Source organism: Mesoplodon mirus (assembly GCF_964341445.2).
Source record: "Mesoplodon mirus genome assembly, chromosome: 14".
In the NCBI taxonomy this organism is placed as follows: Eukaryota; Metazoa; Chordata; class Mammalia; order Artiodactyla; family Ziphiidae; genus Mesoplodon; species Mesoplodon mirus.
The window spans coordinates 55,590,241-55,608,910 of record NC_138990.1 but is presented as its reverse complement, the minus strand read 5'-3'; the positions used below and the strand labels follow the sequence as shown (position 1 = coordinate 55,608,910).

The window sequence follows — 18,670 nt, the reverse complement described above, 5'->3', positions numbered from 1 at the left end:
GAAATCAGTTTGTTGTAAGTTGGACAATTGCTCTTCTTATTGTTTACACTATTATTTGCTTAAAAATTCTCTTTTGTACAATAGACTTTGTATTCAGAGCCAAAAAATATTTATTGAGGCCTATAAGGAGGTATGCGGTATAATAAGCACTACCTTTTAATAAGTTACCTACACTTTGTACCTATGCTCTTTCTATATAAAGAATATATAAAGGAGTATAAAAAAGATCTTTATTCTTTAATCCTTTTAAGAAAAACGCTGTTAAGCAGATAACAAAAAATAAATAAGGGAGAACAAATATAACAGACTATAAACTTCTATTTTCTTTTCTTTTTTTTTTGCGGTATGCGGGCCTCTCACTGTTGTGGTCTCTCCCGTTGCGGAGCACAGGCTCCGGACGCGCAGGCTCACCAGCCATGGCTCACGGGCCGAGCCTCTTCGCCGCATGTGGGATCTTCCCGGACCGAGGCACGAACCCGTGTTCCCTGCATTGGCAAGCAAACTCTTAACCACTGCGCCACAAGGGAAGCCCAAACTTCTATTTTCTTACTAGAGGTTTTCTTGAAATAGACACATTTCTTCCATAATTTGAAAAATTATGGAAAAAAATAAATTCGCAGCATTACTCTGAGAGAATTCATACTTTACCTGAATACACGCTTATTTAACTAAGCCCCCTTTCTCCTATACTCTGTATCCCACACCTATACCTACCAAGTGAAGTTACAGCAGATGAAAAAACCAAAAATACAAATACCTAAGAATTTCCTCGTTTTGTAGAATATTTCCAACTCGTGTATTCCAACTATTTATAGTGTAATTTTTTTTAATGGATGGTAAAAAAAGACGTTAAATCTGTATTTATAGAGTTGGTATCTGGCAAATACACTGTATAAAGTTGAAACTGGATTTTTAAGCGATTCTAACAAAGAAAAGATTTTCATTTATTGAATATATAGAGTGGCTGAGCAGCAAGGCTGCTACTCAGAGACGACAAAGTCCTCGTCCTCAGGATCTGAGTATTAGTGGATGAGATGTGGTACTACACAAAGCAGAAAGCACTAGAAAGGAAGCACAAATACTCTGTGCTTCAAATGCAAATAACTTCAGAATTGCCACTACCAAAATGATTTAAGGTTTTAGGGAAATATAACAGGGGGAATAAACACCCTCTATTCCTTTGTCCTCCTGACTCCAAGAACTCGGGCCGTGTTGCTGAACACTGGTGGCTGCTTCTGAAGTGGCTAGATGGTCGGTGCAGGGCGGGCGGTCCCCTGAGGGCGTCACCCCTTTTGAGGCCTGTGGTGCAGAGACCACTACTCACAACGGCGGGGTTCATGGAGTTCTCACCCTGGCCAAACTCTCGATTACCTCTGACGAGCCCCGAAGATCAATGAGTAGCAGTCTAGGCCAGGTCCCCCCGCAGAAAGGCAGCGACGGCTGCAACATCAGCGGTTAAATTTTACAGCCTTTCATAAACCCGGTCTCGTGCACCTGTAGTAAAATTACCAGGGCTGAGGGCTCCTAGATTGGGGAAAACGAAAGCGTGGACGGAGAAGGGAGGAAAATGAGGAGGGCACAGGGCAAGGGAAGGGGGCGGGTATACAGGCGAGCCCTTGGCGTTGCCATGGGAACGTATCCCTCCGCCAGTGATTCGCGTCTTAGCCTTTTCGGTTCCCTCCGCGCCGCTTCTCGGCTGTTTCCTCCCAGCTCCTTTGTGCCGCGCAGAACGTCGAGATGACGCATGCGCAAAGAAACCCAGCCGCCGCATATATAAGCGCGAACCCAGGCTTTTCCTCGTAGTGCCGCCGGGACCGTTGGCGAGTGTGTTTGCGTTGTAGGTTTTGTAGTAATCGATCTCTGGGCGCTGCGAGCTGACAGAGCCGAGCTCGCAGGCCAGTCATCATGTCGCGTTACGGGCGGTACGGAGGAGGTAAGAGGATAGGGGCCAGTGAGGGACGTTGATGTGGGTGTAGTGAGTCTTTAGAGCCGTGAGGTTGGCGCGGCGGCTGAGAGACTGTTATTCCTCGTGCGTAATGGCGGCTTCGGCGTACACCATACGAAGCCGGAGACGGCAGGGGCGGGGTATCGAAGGAGGACAGGAGGTGGCTGGGGTAGGTCTGTGCCGGGGTTGATATAAATTCTTGGGCATTTTCGTCTCCCCGCCCAGCCCTCGATCCCTGTTTCGTTGTTGCCCTTCTTCGAGCCGCCCGCCCGTCCCCCACGCCCCCCCGCCCTCGGCTGCCATTTTGCGCACATTGACGACCATGGTGGCGCATTTCCTTGGCGCTTTCCCGCCACTTTGGCGGACAGATGTGGTCGCAGCCGTAAAAGGAGTGAATTTAAAACTGAACAAAACTGTGGCAGTTTCGAGCTGCGCGTTCTCGTCAGTCGGTCGGACTGCTGAGTGGGAATGGAGACATAACACGATATTTAGGTCTGGCGGCTGGTGTCTTTTTCTCTTGTAGCTCTTAAAAGCGCGATTTATGCTCTGGGGCGGGGGACCTGGAGTCGTGGGCGAGCCTGCGCCTGGGGCGGTTGCCGCGGTCGATGAGAGCCGGCGCAGCCGCGCTCTCCCGGTCCGGCTTCCGCCGGGGCCAGCTCGCCGCCGACGCCGCTGCTGCCGCCGGCCCGCGCGCGCTCCTAGCGCGCCTGGGCCTGCCGGGCCTCGGGGGCGGGGCCGGGACGGATCCCGCCCCACGCCTCGGTGTGTCCTACCACGCGGCTGTGCTTGTGTTTTTTGGAGGTTCTCCTCCACCACCACCCCCATTTGAACGTTAAGAACTTTGTTGTACGCTTAGCTTTTCAGAAATGTACGGACTTGTTGGTTTTAAGGCTAAAGTCAATCCTTGAGAGAGCGTTAAACATGCTTTGCAGTCTTAAGGATGGACTCTTTTAAGGCAAAGAATTCAAACTTAAGTCAGTTTTTTCATAACATACATTCTTCTATTTGCGTTTTTAAACAGAAACCAAGGTGTATGTTGGTAACCTGGGAACTGGTGCTGGCAAAGGAGAGTTAGAAAGGGCTTTCAGTTATTATGGTCCCTTAAGAACTGTGTGGATTGCCAGAAATCCTCCGGGATTTGCCTTTGTGGAATTTGAAGATCCTAGAGATGCAGAAGATGCAGTGCGAGGCCTGGATGGGAAGTAAGTAACATGTCTGTTATGAAACTTAAGTGTTTGTGAGAATATTCCTGTGCTAAGCTTGGATTCTGTTGTCTGGAGGAGATTTTAAATAGTCATTTTATGAAGACAGGAACTGGGAGCAAAGGTGGAGTTTGAAAGGCTTCTAAAGGTATAGCTGAAGCTGGTGAGGGCAAAGAAAGAGTGGTTGGAAAGTTCTAAATATAGGAGTCACTTTTTTTTTTTTTTTAAGCATTAGAATTTCGTTGTTTTTCTTTTATAGAGTGATTTGTGGTTCCCGAGTGAGAGTTGAACTATCAACAGGCATGCCTCGGAGATCTCGTTTTGATAGACCACCTGCCCGACGTCCCTTTGATCCCAATGATAGATGCTATGAGTGTGGCGAAAAGGGACATTATGCTTATGATTGTCACCGCTATAGCCGCCGAAGAAGAAGCAGGTATTTATTTTAATAAAGGAGTGGTTGGTGTACTGGTTAATCAAGTTAATTTTCTTATTAGCAAGGCAGAAACTAGTATTTTTCTATAAACTTGAATGTTAATTGTACAGGTGTATTTTACAGTTTTTGTTTAATTAAATGTTAATGTATTAATAATCAACCTGGTCAAAACCTTTCAGGTTTCTTCGTTTGAGTCAGTCGCCTTGATTCAGAATGTCACGAGCCTTATGATATCATGCTGAGGCGCCTTGCAAATCCGACAATTAAGATCCTCCTAGACCTTGAGGTGATCAGCATAAGAGGCCAGATCCCCTCGAGTCATCTACACCTAGCTTCACCTTATTCTTTAAAGGGCAGAAAATTTGAGACGGTGATCGCCGTAACAGTAAATTTGGCTTACAATTGGGGCCCCCTCCGGTTTAGAAAGAGGAACACCAGATTGACCACATTCCCAACTAGAAAAATCTTCTTGCGTCAATCAAGCCTCACCTGGCTCATTTGGCTGTCAGTTTGATCGTCGTTAGATTGAAGAAAACATCTAGATGCAGCGATCGGCTATAGATACTTCTAGATCGTCTAGATCTACTAGACCATGGGCCAAAGAGGGTCGACCTGCAAACTTGCAAGGTTTATTTTAAATACACCTTACAGTGTTTTATATTATGTAATTCTAAGATGTAATTGAGCTTTTAACAAATCTTTTTTTAGGTAGTTAAAAAAAAAAAAAGACAACTAATAGGCCCAGAGTTTATTTCCAAATGAGACACTAAGTTTAAATAGTTTTGAGATTTGATTTCAGCAGAGGCACACGAACTCTAAAAAGGAGTTGCCATCTAACATTTTGCTTTTTTCTGACTTGAAAAATAGGTCACGGTCTAGATCACATTCAAGATCCAGAGGTAGGCGATACTCTCGCTCTCGCAGCAGGAGCAGGGGAAGGAGGTGAGAGATGTTGCTTAATTCAAGTTTTAACAAGAGATAGAAAAAAATTTTAATTGGAAGTGGACTTAAACAACTTTGATTTAATTTTTAGGTCAAGATCAGCATCTCCTCGGCGATCAAGATCTGTGTCTCTTCGTAGATCAAGATCAGCTTCACTCAGACGATCTAGGTCTGGTTCTATAAAAGGATCGAGGTATTTCCAGTATGTAGCACCTTTTTTTCCCCTTATTTGTATTTGGATTGTCACGTCTTAATGACAGCAGTGGAGTATCTTAAGGACCTAATTGACATGGAATGCTTCAGGAAAACGTTGAATGTGTACACGTCCAGATGAAGAAAAGCCCAACTAAAGATTTTAAGGGCTGTTACAGAGGTGATAGAGGAGGGTCCAAAGCACAAATCCTCAAATCATTCCAGTGAACACTCTGGGTAAACATGTTCGAAATTTTTCTGGAGTCAGCTTATATCTGTTGTATAGGTAAATGATAATGGCACTAGAAGATGATAGTTGCCAGATACCTGGTAAGAAACCCTTTAGAACCAGGAGGAGATTTATTTAGAGTTAGAAGCAAGTTAAAACAAAGTTTCTCTTTGGAATGGTGGGGGTGAGTTTGAGACCATGGAAAGTTGGTTTAGGGTAACATACATATGGATGAACATGATCTGTTTAACCAGGTACTTGGGATAGACACTGAAATTTAGAAAGTTAAAAATCAAATTAGGGGGCCTCCCTGGTGGCGCAGTGGTTGAGAGTCCGCCTGCCGATGCAGGGGATACGGGTTCATGCCCCGGTCTGGGAGGATCCCATATGCCGCGGAGCGGCTGGGCCCGTGAGCCATGGCTGCTGGGCCTGCGCGTCCGGAGCCTGTGCTCCGCAACGGGGGAGGCCACAACAGTGAGAGGCCCGCGTACCGCAAAAAAAAAAAAAAAAAAAAAAAAAAAAAAATCAAATTAGGCACCTCCGCATTTTTTACTTCCTTTGTAGAGGACCTTAAAAGGTGATGGAAATGGATAAAATTCTAGATAATGAGTTGATAGTGCTACTCGTGTCAGTGGTAGGGAATGCTACTGGGAATTACTACTATTCAGTAATAGCACAGTCTTTATAAATTCAGGGATTCAAAAACCTGTGGTCCAATTGAAAAATCTCTGGACTCTATAGATAAATGCATTTAACTTGGTTGCAGGACCTCAAGATGTGTATGTCGGCCTGATTTGGTTTGTGTGACAAATGGATGGCCCCTGAACCATGACAGTTTGTTGATGATCCAAGAACAAAGCCTTACCCAGTCATGGCTTTTACCACCACTGGTTTCAGTTCAGGGGGTTGCTTTGATTCTTTTCAGATAAAATACCAGTTTTCTCAAACGAACACCATATATTTCTTTAGGATACTGTACACTGTTTAAGAATATACCTTTGTACAGGAACTGTGACAACCCAACTCATGATAGATAATTGAAAAGGTGGTTCTTTATTTGATAACAGAACTTACTGAAGGCAATTACTTGTCCAGTCTTGGACTGATACATGGCATCTTGCTCTGTTTTACCCACTTTATGCCTAGCCTACGTAATAAGGTACTCAGTAGGTGTTGAAGGAAATTACTCCTATGGACTAATTGGTATGATTGTATTTCTGTTTTTTATTAAGATCCCGGTCCAGGTCGAGATCAAGATCCAGGTCTCTTTCACGACCAAGAAGCAGGTAGGGTAAAAATCTCATTGATGCTCTTGTAGTTACATGGCGCCAATATCCAAAGTGTTTTTGAATTGCTGAAATTTCAAGTGTTAGCTGTAAGCTTAGGTGTTGAGTAGGAACACAATACCTTATTAATAAACCAAACTTAAGAATTTCATTTATACATGGCCTCTTCTGGCTGACTTCCTGGACAAGGGTGTGTCAAGCTACAGTGAAAAAGAAGTTGGTGAATTTGGGGTTATAGTAAGGCCTGTGTTAGAATTGATAGATGCATGGAGAAGCATTCTGAGTTCATTGTGCTTAAAGTAGAGTGTAAAAGATTATTTGTGATAAAATAAAGCAGGTCACTTATTTTATGAAGAACAGGTGTTATAAGATTAGCTTTTGTTAGTGAGAAATTGGTAGGTTCGTTTTCAGTTTAACTGCAGGACAATTTAAGGTCAAGACGGTTTGGGGGTTCATTTCGTGGTATTGTGACTTAAGGGGTTGGATAGTACTTTTTCTTAATAGAATTTCTCATGTTTTGACAGCCGATCGAAGTCCAGATCTCCATCTCCAAAAAGAAGGTAAGCTAAATAATTTGTTGCCAGATCTTAACTGTCAAGTGTGGCCTCTGCAGAATTTGTTTGCTTTACTGCCTGCTTTCCGGGCTTTGAGCTCTTTGGAGAATTGGTGCTATATATTAAAATACTAGATGCAGAGTTTCTTAGGTGATCCAAAAAAAAAAAATCCCCCAAATTCAAGTAGTTGTTCTCTTTAGCTAAATTTTGTAATATTAGTGAAGAAGCTATTAAGCCTTACATAATTTTTTAGACTTCTGCTGTAGGAATTTACTACTTTTGGCCACTTTTGAATTTATTGAAACTTGAGTTTTGCCCTGACATATATGCAAGAAGAGTTTCAGTAGACACTAATTGGTTCCAAACCTAATGTTTTTCTTTTTAGTCGTTCCCCATCAGGAAGTCCGCGAAGAAGTGCAAGTCCTGAAAGAGTGGACTGAAGTTCTCGAGTTCACCTTTTAGGGAAAAGTTATTTTGTTTACATTATTATAAGGGATTTGTGATGTCTGTAAAGTGTAACTTAGGGAAGGGTAATTCAACCATCTAATCAAAACGGATCTGGACTATTACTCTGTAAATTCACAGCAGTAAGGTAATATAAATTTTTGTTGAATGTATTAACATCCTATGGTCTGAAAATGTGGGTTTTTATTTGGCACATTTAAAATAAAATGTTTCTAATTAGATTTTTGATTTGTGTTCAGTATTAACGCTCCTCAATTTGGTAGGCTTCAGGAGTCAACCTTGATATTAACCATATTCATACAGACCTACATTCAAAGTTTAATGGTGTTATTTAAGTCTTGAACATCACTGAATAGTATATATACACTTGGAAGATTCCTTTCTACCCTTAAGAGTTTTGGGTAAGATGGTAAGAACTCGAGTGAGTCCCCCTTAGCATGAATGCATCATGACAAGTCCCTAAATCTATTGGAGTTGGCGTTTTTAGATGTTATCAGGCTAATGATCTCTTGTCAGGCTGTAGGGACCACTGACTTGCTATAAAGTGAGCACAACAGGAACCGAGCAAGAGTAGCTGGACTTAATGCTGGAGAAACTGAATTTTCTGAAGCCTATTTAAGTATAGTAACTAATTGAGGTTTTCAGCCTATTAGATAGGATGGTGTCAAATTAGAGTTCTCCATTCTAGGAAGTTATACTCAATGTTCTTTTGTTTCTTTGTTTTCAAACATTAACCAATTTTATGCCAAAATTTTTGCATGTTAGAAGAATTGTCTGAATTTGGGACAAAACATCTTCATGTAAACCAGCTTTGCAAAATTTTCCAGCCCAGATATTCTCCTCTGTCTCTTCAAATGGATTGCCTTATTCTGAGCAGAGATCTGTTAATTCCCAAGTTAGGTTTTTCAGTTCACGAACACCAACATACTTTATCTTATTTTGCCAGGCTGGTGCAAAGTAATTAAAGATGTCAATCAGAAATGTTAAAAACGAAAGTAGTTTTGTAAATCCAACCTATATTTAGCAACACCTCATGTAGTTATTTTTTGGTAGCATCTGGTAAACTTCAGAATGTTAGAGCCAGTAGATTCTTTATTTGGACTTTAAATATCTTAAGTATCGTAGGGCAGTAACAATTTTGAGTTTCCTGGGCAAGCTTCTGGTGCAAAAAAAATTCAGTGCTGGTAGCACAGCGGTCTGCCCTTGTTTCTTATGCTTTTAAACAAAGTTATTGGATAACTTTACGATTTGGGAATACTGATCTGCCTCAAATTTATTCACTGGTCTGAATGATCATTAGTATGTTGGAAGTTTGGATGTTCTGTTTTTGGAATTTTGACAACTGGCTGCGTTATATGGTTGGTATAAAGCTATGTGTGTAATCAGCAGGCTTATTTGTTGCACTTGGTCAGCTTTAATTGTTCTGTATTATATAAAGATAAGATTACTCAACAATAAATCTGCAGAGAATAAACAGTCCTGATATTCAATTTTTGGAAGTGGGAGTTCTGAGCCAAGAGTAGGAAACATCCTGTAGCTTTGGGATGGATTACTAGTAGCATCCTAGAGATTAGTGTGAAAGGGTAAAAATGATATGGAGGAGGGGTTAGGGGCAAAAATGATTTTAAGAAACAAGCACAGAAAATTCTGTTTACCCTTATAGGAAAGAGAATACTGGGTGTATAGACCAACACCTTCTGTACCCTTGACTGCAACTCCGTACCCCTGTGTTTAGTATACATCTTAAAATGCTACATATGTTTAGTGCACCTTTTTTTTGTTTAAAGGTTGGGACTGCTAAATTGATTGTGATTGACTTGAAAAGTGCTGGTCTAAACTCATTGCTTCTAAATTATTAACCTGGCATTGATTGGTAGCTAATTGAACACATCAGACGTTGATGCTTTGGGCAGTGAACCTTACCTTGGTTCTCTCCTAGGTATAGAGGTAGGTAAAGCATAACTCATGACTTCACTTTGGTAGTTATCCTTTGGGCTTTGAATTAAGCTAAGTATCAAGTTAAAGTGTGGTCCTAGCATTTTACCATGTCCTCTCTCCTGAGGACAAAGAATAAAATTTGAGGGGGTCTTGAAATACCATCAATTTGTGACTTTGGGTTAAATGAATGGTAGTGTGGGACTGTGGTTTTTGTCTTTGTGTAGCCTATCTCAAAGTCTAAAGGAACACAGTGATTTCCAGGATATATTAAGCTTAAGTAGGAATTGAAAGCTCTGAAACTGACATGTTGGCAGTGAGTTATCAGTGAAGGACAGGAGCAAAGAACTCATTAGATCTGGCTCTGAGTGAGCAACAATTGCTTGGAGACCTTTGCCGGGGAGGGCTGTATGGTATAGCCTAAAAGATGTATGCATGATTTTATAGCTGGGAAGACACGAAGGCAAAGAATGTCAAAGCAAGAAATACTCGGGGCCTGGCTGGTATTGGAGTGTTCGGAGGGTGGTGAGAGCTGGTGACAAGCCAAAGAAATGAGACAAAGGTGCCTAGGTTTAAGGTATGGTAGTATTAAAGCTGTTATATCCAGATCTAAAAGGTGGGGAAGAAAAGCACCTTTAGGCGGTTTCAAAGCCTGTTAATTTTTTTCACAACTTAATAGGTTTACGGATACCATTCTAGTAAAAAATGTCAAAGGACGTTGTCACTTAATCCTCACAACAAATTAATACTGTTAAAAACCCCATCTCATACAAGAGGAAATGGGCTCAGGGAGATTGGTAACAATACTGTACTATTAACCAGCTAAAAAGGTAGGAAAAGTTTGATTCCTACTTAATGGTTTCAAAGCCCTAACTTTTTTAATAAAGCACCTTACTGCTCCCTTAAAACAAGACCACATTATGGAAAAGTCAGGAAGTAAAAGAACAAAATAACTCTTGGTCCTAGTTAATAAGCTGTTTTCTTTCCAGACTTAATGGGGGAAAGATGCTAGATAGAAGGGTAATTCTAGAGCACAGCCCTCAAGGCCACTTCTCAAACCTAATGCTTTCTACTTTTCCCACAGGCTGCTGGCCCAACCTATTTTCCATTTTTTTATTTGGTAATATACTTGATGTGTATACAGTGAGAAGGCTCCCAACCCCTGACTCTCAGCTGCCCAGTTACCTCCCCAAAGGCAACCATTGTTGTCAGTTATATAGCCTGAGTACACATAGATATTTTCTCTTTTTTTTTTTTAATTTTAATTTTTTTTTTTAGCCACACCACATGGTTTGCGGGATATTAGTTCCCTGACCAGGGATTGAACCTGGACTCCAGCAGTGAAAGCTCCGAGTCCTAACCACTGGACCGCCAGGGAATTCCCATTTTCCTTTTTTCTTTTAACACAAAATACATACACCTTGTTTTTCTCACTTAATATCTTGGAGATCTTTCGTATAAGTAAAAATGGCACTTTTTTTAAAGTTGCATACTATTTAGTTGCTTGGATGGTGCATAATTTATGCATTAAACTTTTGTGCCCCTTCAATGTGCCAGGTACTACTAGCTTTGGAATATAGAAGTGAACAAAGTCTATCTTCATGGAGCTGGAGTTCTGGAGAGACAAAATGAACAAATATCAGGTGGGTAATAACTGATAGGGAGAATGATGAAACAAAGGATAGGGGATTGGTTGCTGTTATGTAAAGGGTGGTCTAAGGAGGCCTCTGATAGCAACAACATTGGGGCTAGAGAGAAAGTTACACCAGCTTCTGAGGGCACAGTTCATGCAAAGGCCCTAAAGTAGTCTGAGCTGTTGGAGGGTAAGGAAGCCAGTAGGAAGTGAACAGAGGGGAGAGTGGGAAGAGATGGCGTAGGAAGGGAGGGGATGTAGGATATAGATCACGTAGCACTTTGTGTCCTTTGGGAGGGACTCGCTGTTTTCCTTGGAGAGTTTTTGAGCAAAGAGTGAGAGGAATCAGTTCCCTATGAATGGATATGAGGGTTGTTTCTAATTACTATTATAATGCTGCAGTAAATAACCTTTTACAATACATTGCACATGTGACCCTGTATCTAGGATAATTCCTAGAAGTTGAATTGCTGCGTCAAAAGCTCCGGTGCATTTATATTTTTGCTAGGTACTATTTGCCCTGGTGGAAATGGATAGGAGTGCCTATTTCTCTCTGACATTGCCCATTTGGTACACACGGTGTAACCACATGGTGGACTGTCAACCTTGTTGATTTTTACCAGTCTTGTGTTGAAAAATGGTGTCTCGGCATAGCTTGTTTTAATTGCGGTAAAATACATGTTTTCCCCCCACTCTAAATTGCCATGTGTTCAAGTCTGGTTTAGGTTCGCTTGCTCTCAACACACTGTCTATAGTAGGAGACTGTAATTGCCTGTTTACTTCTCCGTCGCTATTCTACCACAAGACAAGTTGTGACAGCAGGTACCAGGCCTTGTTCTGTTTCTTCATTGCCTAGTGCTTATTAACACTTAAATATCTGATGAATGAAAAGTGAATTCATGGATGAATGAATGAATTCTGTTAAATCAAATAGAAAATTGGAACCTCCTCTCTTCTGTGAGACCTTTATAATTAATCACCATTTCAATTAAAAGTCCATATTTTCAGTTTAGCTACCTGTAAGACTGACTCCTGTCTGAATCTGCCTGCAGGGGATTTAAATCCTTAGGCTGCTATTTACAGTGCCCAGCTCTACTCTGCAACTCTAGTGCAAGGTTTTTATCCCCTCATCTAGGTTAACGCTGAGAGTTCTGCTCAGAAAGGGTGTGGGAAATTTCTGTGCAGAAAGTCCTCTGCAGAAAGGGTACAAACTTACTAACACCCCAAGAACTGGTGAGCCTAGGTGAGTCAGCCTAACCTACATAAGGAAGATCAAGTCATCCATTTCTTACGACTGTAGGTGCCTAAGGTTATGTCCTATCCACCTCTCTAGATTCCCTGGGTTCTTAGTGACAAGCTTGAAGATGGCTGGATGTGATTCTATACAAAGACCCTGTTTTTATCTCGGTTTATAATATGTCTTTAAGAAATCTGGATTCTAGAAAATGAATCCTTTCGCTGCCAAGGATAAAAAAACTGGCTGTAAAGAAATAATCTTTGTGGCAGAGGTAAAGGTAGATGGGTCTGTTTATCTTGGTCACTGACATTGTTGAACTATCACCAGAGTTCCTGGGCCCCTATAACAAGAATTCCTTTGCCTAAGAACGGGTACCCTGTGACTTTTTGTGTTACAGTGGCTGAGTTGAGTAATTGCAGACCGTAAGTGCCACAAAGCTTAAAATATTTACTCTCTTGACCTTTAAAGAAAATGTTTGCCAACACCTGGTTTAGACATTTCTCTTTTCTCTCTCTCTTTTTTTTTTTTTTTTTTGGCCACGCTGCATGGCTCTCAGGATCTTAGTTCCTTAGACCAGGGGTTGTACCCACACCCTCATCAGTCAAAGCCTGGAGTCCTAACCCCTGGACCACCAGGGAATTCCCACGTTTCTCTTTAACTGTCACAATCTTCAAAATAATTAGCTCTGAAGATCTTGAGTACCAGGATTATTGGTAGGGTTGCCAGGGCCTTACCAAGACATACTTTTGATGTGGGAAGATTGTTTCTCTGTGACTCATTCTTGAGGAAGTACTTCCTGAAGCTAGAGAGCAAATTCTAGCTAAACACACTAATGCGCTTAAAATACTGGTGAATGTTATGAGGCAATAATGAGGAAAGCATTTACACTAGGGCAGTGGTTCTCAGGCCTGGTTACAAATTAGGATCACCCAGGGAGCTTTAAAAACATTCTAATGAAATCAGTTGCTGAGGATGAAGCTTGGGCATTATTAATATTCTAAAAATCTCCCTTGGTGATTCTAATATACAACCAAAATTGAAAACTGCTGCTTAAAAACTAGTGCTAACCAGCTCCAGCTTCACTAGTTGTTATTAGACAGACTGGCCTAGCTTATTGCTGTTAGAAAGTTAGCAGCACTCACATATGATTCAAAGGAGGATTCTACAATACATCCTCTAGGATTCTCTGATCCTTTCTCTAACCAAATGACCCTATGCGGGAATGGAACCTTTCTATGAAAAAGGGGTTTATATTAGTACCAGTAGAGGTCACTGTGCTCAAAGAAATACTCATTTTTTAAAAAGTTAACATTCTGTTCAAGAGATTTAAAGGAGTATTTATCAGAACTGTTGGGTTATATCCAACACTAAGTCAACTCCAGACATGGCCTCTCGTCACAATTGCTTCAAAGCATCTAAGGCTCTATTGCATGCGTACATTTATAATTGTTATATCTTCCTGATATATTGATGTTTTTATCCTATAAAATATCTCTTGTACTATTTCTTGATTTTAAGTCTTTTTTCTGATATTAATATAGCCACTCTACCTGTTTGTTTGTTTGTGGTACGCGGGCCTCTCACTGCTGTGGCCTCTCCCGCCACGGAGCACAGGCTCCGGATGTGCAGGCCCAGCGGCCATGGCCCACGGGCCCAGCCGCTCTGTGGCATGTGGGATCCTCCCGGACCGGGGCACGAACCCGCGTCCCCTGCATTGGCAGGCGGACTCTCAACCACTGCGCCACCAGGGAAGCCCCATTCTACCTGTTTTATGATTAATGTTTGTGTGGTATATTTTTTCCTTCCATTTACTTTCGTGTTATTGGTGCGTATACAGTTGACCCTTGAACAGCGTGGGTTTGACCAACATGGTCCACTTACACGCAGATATTTTTTCAATAGACTCTACATACCTACGTGGTCCACAGATGCAGAACCACAGATGCAGATGGCTGACTGTAGTTATATGTAGGTTTTTGACTTGGTGGTCATGGTGGTGGGGTACTTCAAGGATCAACTATAGTTAGCTGCTTGATCTTGCTTTTTAATTCAGTCTGACAACCCCCCTTTTGGTTTGTTTAGACCATCTATATATAGAATATTGATATGGTTGGATTTATAATTGCCATTTTGTTGTTTTCTGTATGTCTCCTGTCTTTTTCTCTTTCTCCTTTTATGGCTTTCTTTTGTATTAAACTTTTTTTTTTTTTTTCTCCTTTTCGGTACGCGGGCCTCTCACTGTTGTGACCTCTCCCGTTGCGGAGCACAGGCTCCGGACGCGCAGGCTCAGCGGCCATGGCTCACGGGCCCAGCCGCTCCGCGGCATGTGGGATCCTCCTGGACTGGGGCACAAACCCGTGTCGCCTGCATTGGCAGGCGGACTCTCAACCACTGCGCCACCAGGGAAGCCCTGTATTAAACATTTTTTTAGTGTACTATTTAAATTCCTTTTTTTTTTTTTTTACTGTATTTTTGAGTTATTTCCTTAGTGGTTGGCTCTTAATTTATCATAATTTACTTCAGATTATTGATTGATTGGCTGTGTTGGGTCTTCGTTGCTGCTTGCTGGCTTTCTCTGGTTGTGGCGAGCAGGGGCTACTCTTCGTTGCAGCGTGCGGGCTTCTCATTGAGGTGGCTTCTCGTTGCGGAGCATGGGCTTGCGGGCTTCAGTAGTTGCAGCTCTCGGGCTCTAGGGCACAGGCTCAGTAGTTGCGGCACACAGGCTTAGTTGCTCTGCGGCATGTGGGATCTTCCTGGAGCAGGGATCTAACCCATGTCCCCTGCATTGGCAGGTGGACGCTTAACGACTGCGCCACCAGGGAAGTTCCTACTTCAGATTAATATTCTGGTAAAATATAGAAATTTTGCTCCAGTATATTTTCTTTTCTTGAACTTCTCTCCCTGTGCTATATTGTATATTATAAACTCAATGATACAGTGTTTAATTATTGCCTTATACAACCTTATGTCTTTTAAAGAAAAGATGAGAAGATTTACTGTTTCTGATATTCTTCATTTCTTTCCATGGATTCAAGTTATTGTCTTAATTTCATTTCAGCATGAAAGACTTCCTCTAGTATTTCTTGTAAGACAGCTCTGCTAGCAATGAGTTTTCTAATTGTTTATCTGGGATTTTTTTTCTTTTTTTTTTTTTTAAGATTTTTTTTGATGTGGACCATTTTTTTTTAAGTCTTTATTGAATTTGTTACAGTATTGCTTCTGTTTTATGTTTTGGTTTTTTGGCCCTGAGGCACATGGGATCTTAGCCTCCCCAACCAGGGATCGAACCCACACCACCTGCATTGGAAGGCGAAGTCTCAACCACTGGACCACCAGGGAAGTCCCTATCTGGGAATGTTTTTATTTCACTTTTGCATTTGAAGGGTAGTTTTGGGTGATACGGAATCCTTGGTTTTTAAGCACATTGACTATGTCATTCTACTGCCTCCTGGACTCCATTGTTTCAGATGAGAAGTCAGATGTTAATTGTACTGGTGGTCTTCTGTAGTGACAAGACTTCTTTCTCTTGCTTTCAAATTTGCTTTTTGCTTTTTGTCATTTAACAGTTTAAATGTGACGTATCTGGGACTTCCCTGGTGGCTCAGTGGTTAAGGATCCAGCTGCCAATGCAGGGGACATGGGTTTGATCCCTGGTCTGGGAAGATCCCACGTGCCACGGAGCAACTAAGCCTGGGCGCCACAACTACTGAAGCCCTTGCACCTAGAGCCCATGCTCTGCAACAAGAGAATCCACTGCAATGAGAAGCCCGCACACCACAACGAAGAGTAGCCCCTGCTCACCACAACTAGAGAAAGCCCGCGTGCAGCAACGAAGACCCAACACGCCCCCCCACAAATAAATAAATATGATCTAGGTGGGGATCTCTTTGTATTTATCCTTCTTGGAGTTATTGAACTTTTTGGATGTATAGATTAATGGTTTTCATCAAATTTGGGGAGTTTTTTGCCCTTAATTTTTGAAATATTTTTCTGTCCCTTTACTTTTGGGACCTCCATTACACATATGTTGATGTGCTTATTGTTGTGCCGCAGATCTCTGAGGTTCTCTTCCATTTTCTTCAGTCTTTGTTTCCTGTTTTTCAGATTGAATAATTGCTATTGATCTGTCTTCAAGTTCACTTTTTTTCCCCTGCCATCTTTAATCTGCTTCTGAGCCTCTCTCGTTAGAATTGTCATTTGTTAGTGTACATTTCAACCTCAGAATTTTGCTTGGTTCTTTTGTAATTTCTATTCAGTGTTTTTTGTTATTTCTGAAAACATTCTTGTGTTTATTTTTAATAGTTTCTTTTTCTTTAAAAACAAATTTTATTTCCTACAGCAGTGGTCCCCAACATTTTTGGCACCAGAGACCAGTTTTGTGGAAGACAACTTTTCCATGGACCTGGGGTGGGGGTGGGTGGGGGATGGTTCAGGCGGGAATGCAAGCAATGGGGAGCAGCAGATGAAGCTTCGCTGGCTCGCCCACCACTCACCTCCTGCTGTGCAGCCCAGGGGTTGGGGACCTCTGTCCGATAGGACTCCTCAGAGTTTTTCTTTTAGCCGTGCCAAGCGGCATGCGGGATCTTAGTTCCCTGACCAGGGATCGAACCCATGCCCCCTGCAGTGGAAGTGCAGAGTCTTAACCACTGGACCACCAGGGAAGTCCCTGTGTTTATTTTTAAGCTCAGGTTTGTAGGGGTTGCCCTGTGTCTGCATAGCTTGCTTAGTGGTCAGCAACTGGATAGTTGTGCTCAGACACCTCAACCATATTTCTGCCGTCTGCTGATGGATCTGTGTGAAGGTAGGGAGTTGATTCAGTGTTCAGGCTGTTTTCAAGTCTGTTTTAGCTTTTTGCTAAGTCCCTTTTAATTTCCTCTGCACATGCATGCGGCCTCAGGGTTGGCTAGGAGTGTATGAATAGCTTGGCCCTCTCTGGTCTCTGCTATGTATGTGTGTAGCCTCTGATCACCCAGAAATCTGCTTGCTCCAACCATAATTGCAAACTCAGGCTAGTAGAACTATCAACCCTCCCTGCTCTCGTAGCACAAAAGTCATTATTTTTATTGACAAAGAGCTGAGCATGGATATCACCTACCACTCCAAAATGAGAACCTCCCCCACCTTCTGACCATAGCAATCTCCTGGTCTTCGTGTTCTGTTTTGCTCTGGCAGAAGCTCCACAGTGACTGAGCTGGGGGAATAAAGGGAATGGGAGCAGCCCCAGGCAAGGATGCCACAGCCTTCCACTGTTCCTACTCAAAAGTTCAGCAGTTTTTCAAACATAAACGTGTCTTGGGTTGTTGTATGTTTTGGGTCAGTTCCCAGAGCACTGGAACTGTTTTATCCATTTCCTACATTTGAAGAGAGGATTTGCTGACTTGCTTACACTGCCAGCTATAGCTGGCAGTGCTACCCAGACCATCTGAGAGTTTAATTATGATTTGAGTGATTGGAGGAGTCGGAACTTAAAGGAAGACAAATTCCTCGATTGGAAAAGGACTGCAGTCCTGTCAAAAATAGCCAAAAAGCCCATTGCAAGCTTGTGATCCAGTAGTTTAAAATGGTTATAACTGATAATGGGAACTAGCTAGGGAAGAGGGTACATGCTGTGCTTCCCTCCTTTCTTCTGCTGGCAGTTCTGTATTTTTTCAAGTTCTTTTTTTTTTTTGGCCACATGTGGGATCTCAGTTCCCCGACCAGGGATTGAACCTGCACCCACTGCACTGGAAGTGTGTCTTAACCACTGGATCGCATCTTACCTTGTTAGGCAAAATGAGTGGGAACTGGAAAAATGAAAATCTCATAGTTAATAATAAGAACTTGTGTCATATGAATTTGAAACAAGGAATCCATAGATCGTTAAACTGAAGTCAATAATATGCTCACCTGTGAAAGATCAGTACTCAGAATAATACAGCACTAGTCTGGTTGTGGGTAGAGGGTTGTATGGACTCTACAAAGAAGGCATGGACTCCTGGGGACCTGGAGACTTACTCTTGGGGGAGGGGGTTGCACTGGAGTGCATCTTTGCATTTTCAACAAGGCTTTAATAATTCTGTAGTTACGGTGTTTTCCGTATTGAGTACCGTGTTTGTTTTCACCACCTCACATGAATTGCACTAGTGGCTAGCTTTAGTTGCAGCCTGCAGACATATACTCACCTTCCAGATAATTACAGTCGGATCCCTTTGCCTTACAGGTGAGAAAACTGAGGCCAAATGAAATTAGATTGCCCATGTAGTAAAAGCCAGGAGCAAAGGTAGTGCTCAGGGCTCCCAGCTCTGTCGTGCTGCAATTCTATATCATCTGGTTGTTACTATTAGTCTTGTTTTCCCCAGAGAGACTGTGATATCTCTAAGGAACATAACTACATCTGGGACATTACCTCTTGAGCCCCTTAAACCCAGGAGAGAACTGTGTACACAATAGGTACTCAGAAAATCCATGCTGAAATGAATTAAAAAATAAACTGGTTTATTTTTGTTGCTAAGAGAGAGGGGAAGTATAGGAATTTCCATAGGCTGCCATTTAAGTAGTGTTCCTCTAGGAAGATGCTGGGGCTGTATTGGAGAGTATGGTAGAATCCAGAACACCATTATATTTGGTCCATTTCC

General features: G+C 42.2%; 1 protein-coding gene across 2 annotated transcripts; it reads left to right on the top strand.

The window, feature by feature from the left end:
* The first annotated feature begins 1,786 nt into the window (after positions 1-1,786).
* SRSF7 (serine and arginine rich splicing factor 7) lies at positions 1,787-7,472 on the top strand. 2 transcript variants are annotated; one of them, XM_082642823.1, is made up of 8 exons: positions 1,787-1,933; positions 2,967-3,147; positions 3,407-3,583; positions 4,451-4,525; positions 4,617-4,694; positions 6,179-6,232; positions 6,757-6,792; positions 7,172-7,472. In XM_082642823.1, exons 1-8 carry the CDS (start codon positions 1,906-1,908, stop codon positions 7,224-7,226), a joined length of 684 nt encoding a protein of 227 aa, XP_082498949.1. In that variant the 5' UTR covers positions 1,787-1,905; the 3' UTR covers positions 7,227-7,472. The 2 variants fall into 2 exon arrangements, with proteins under 2 accessions (XP_082498949.1, XP_082498948.1); XM_082642822.1 differs by having other exon boundaries at positions 4,617-4,718.
* Positions 7,473-18,670: the final 11,198 nt, after the last annotated feature.

What these genes read in the sequence shown, in the direction of transcription:
- SRSF7 (XM_082642822.1), top strand. Translation starts at nt 1,906, where the DNA reads ATGTCGCGTTACGGGCGGTACGGAGGAG. An exon ending in AGCCGCCGAAGAAGAAGCAG is followed by an intron (nt 3,584 to 4,450) that starts GTATTTATTTTA and finishes CTTGAAAAATAG; the next exon opens with GTCACGGTCTAGATCACATT. An exon ending in GGTTCTATAAAAGGATCGAG is followed by an intron (nt 4,719 to 6,178) that starts GTATTTCCAGTA and finishes TTTTTTATTAAG; the next exon opens with ATCCCGGTCCAGGTCGAGAT.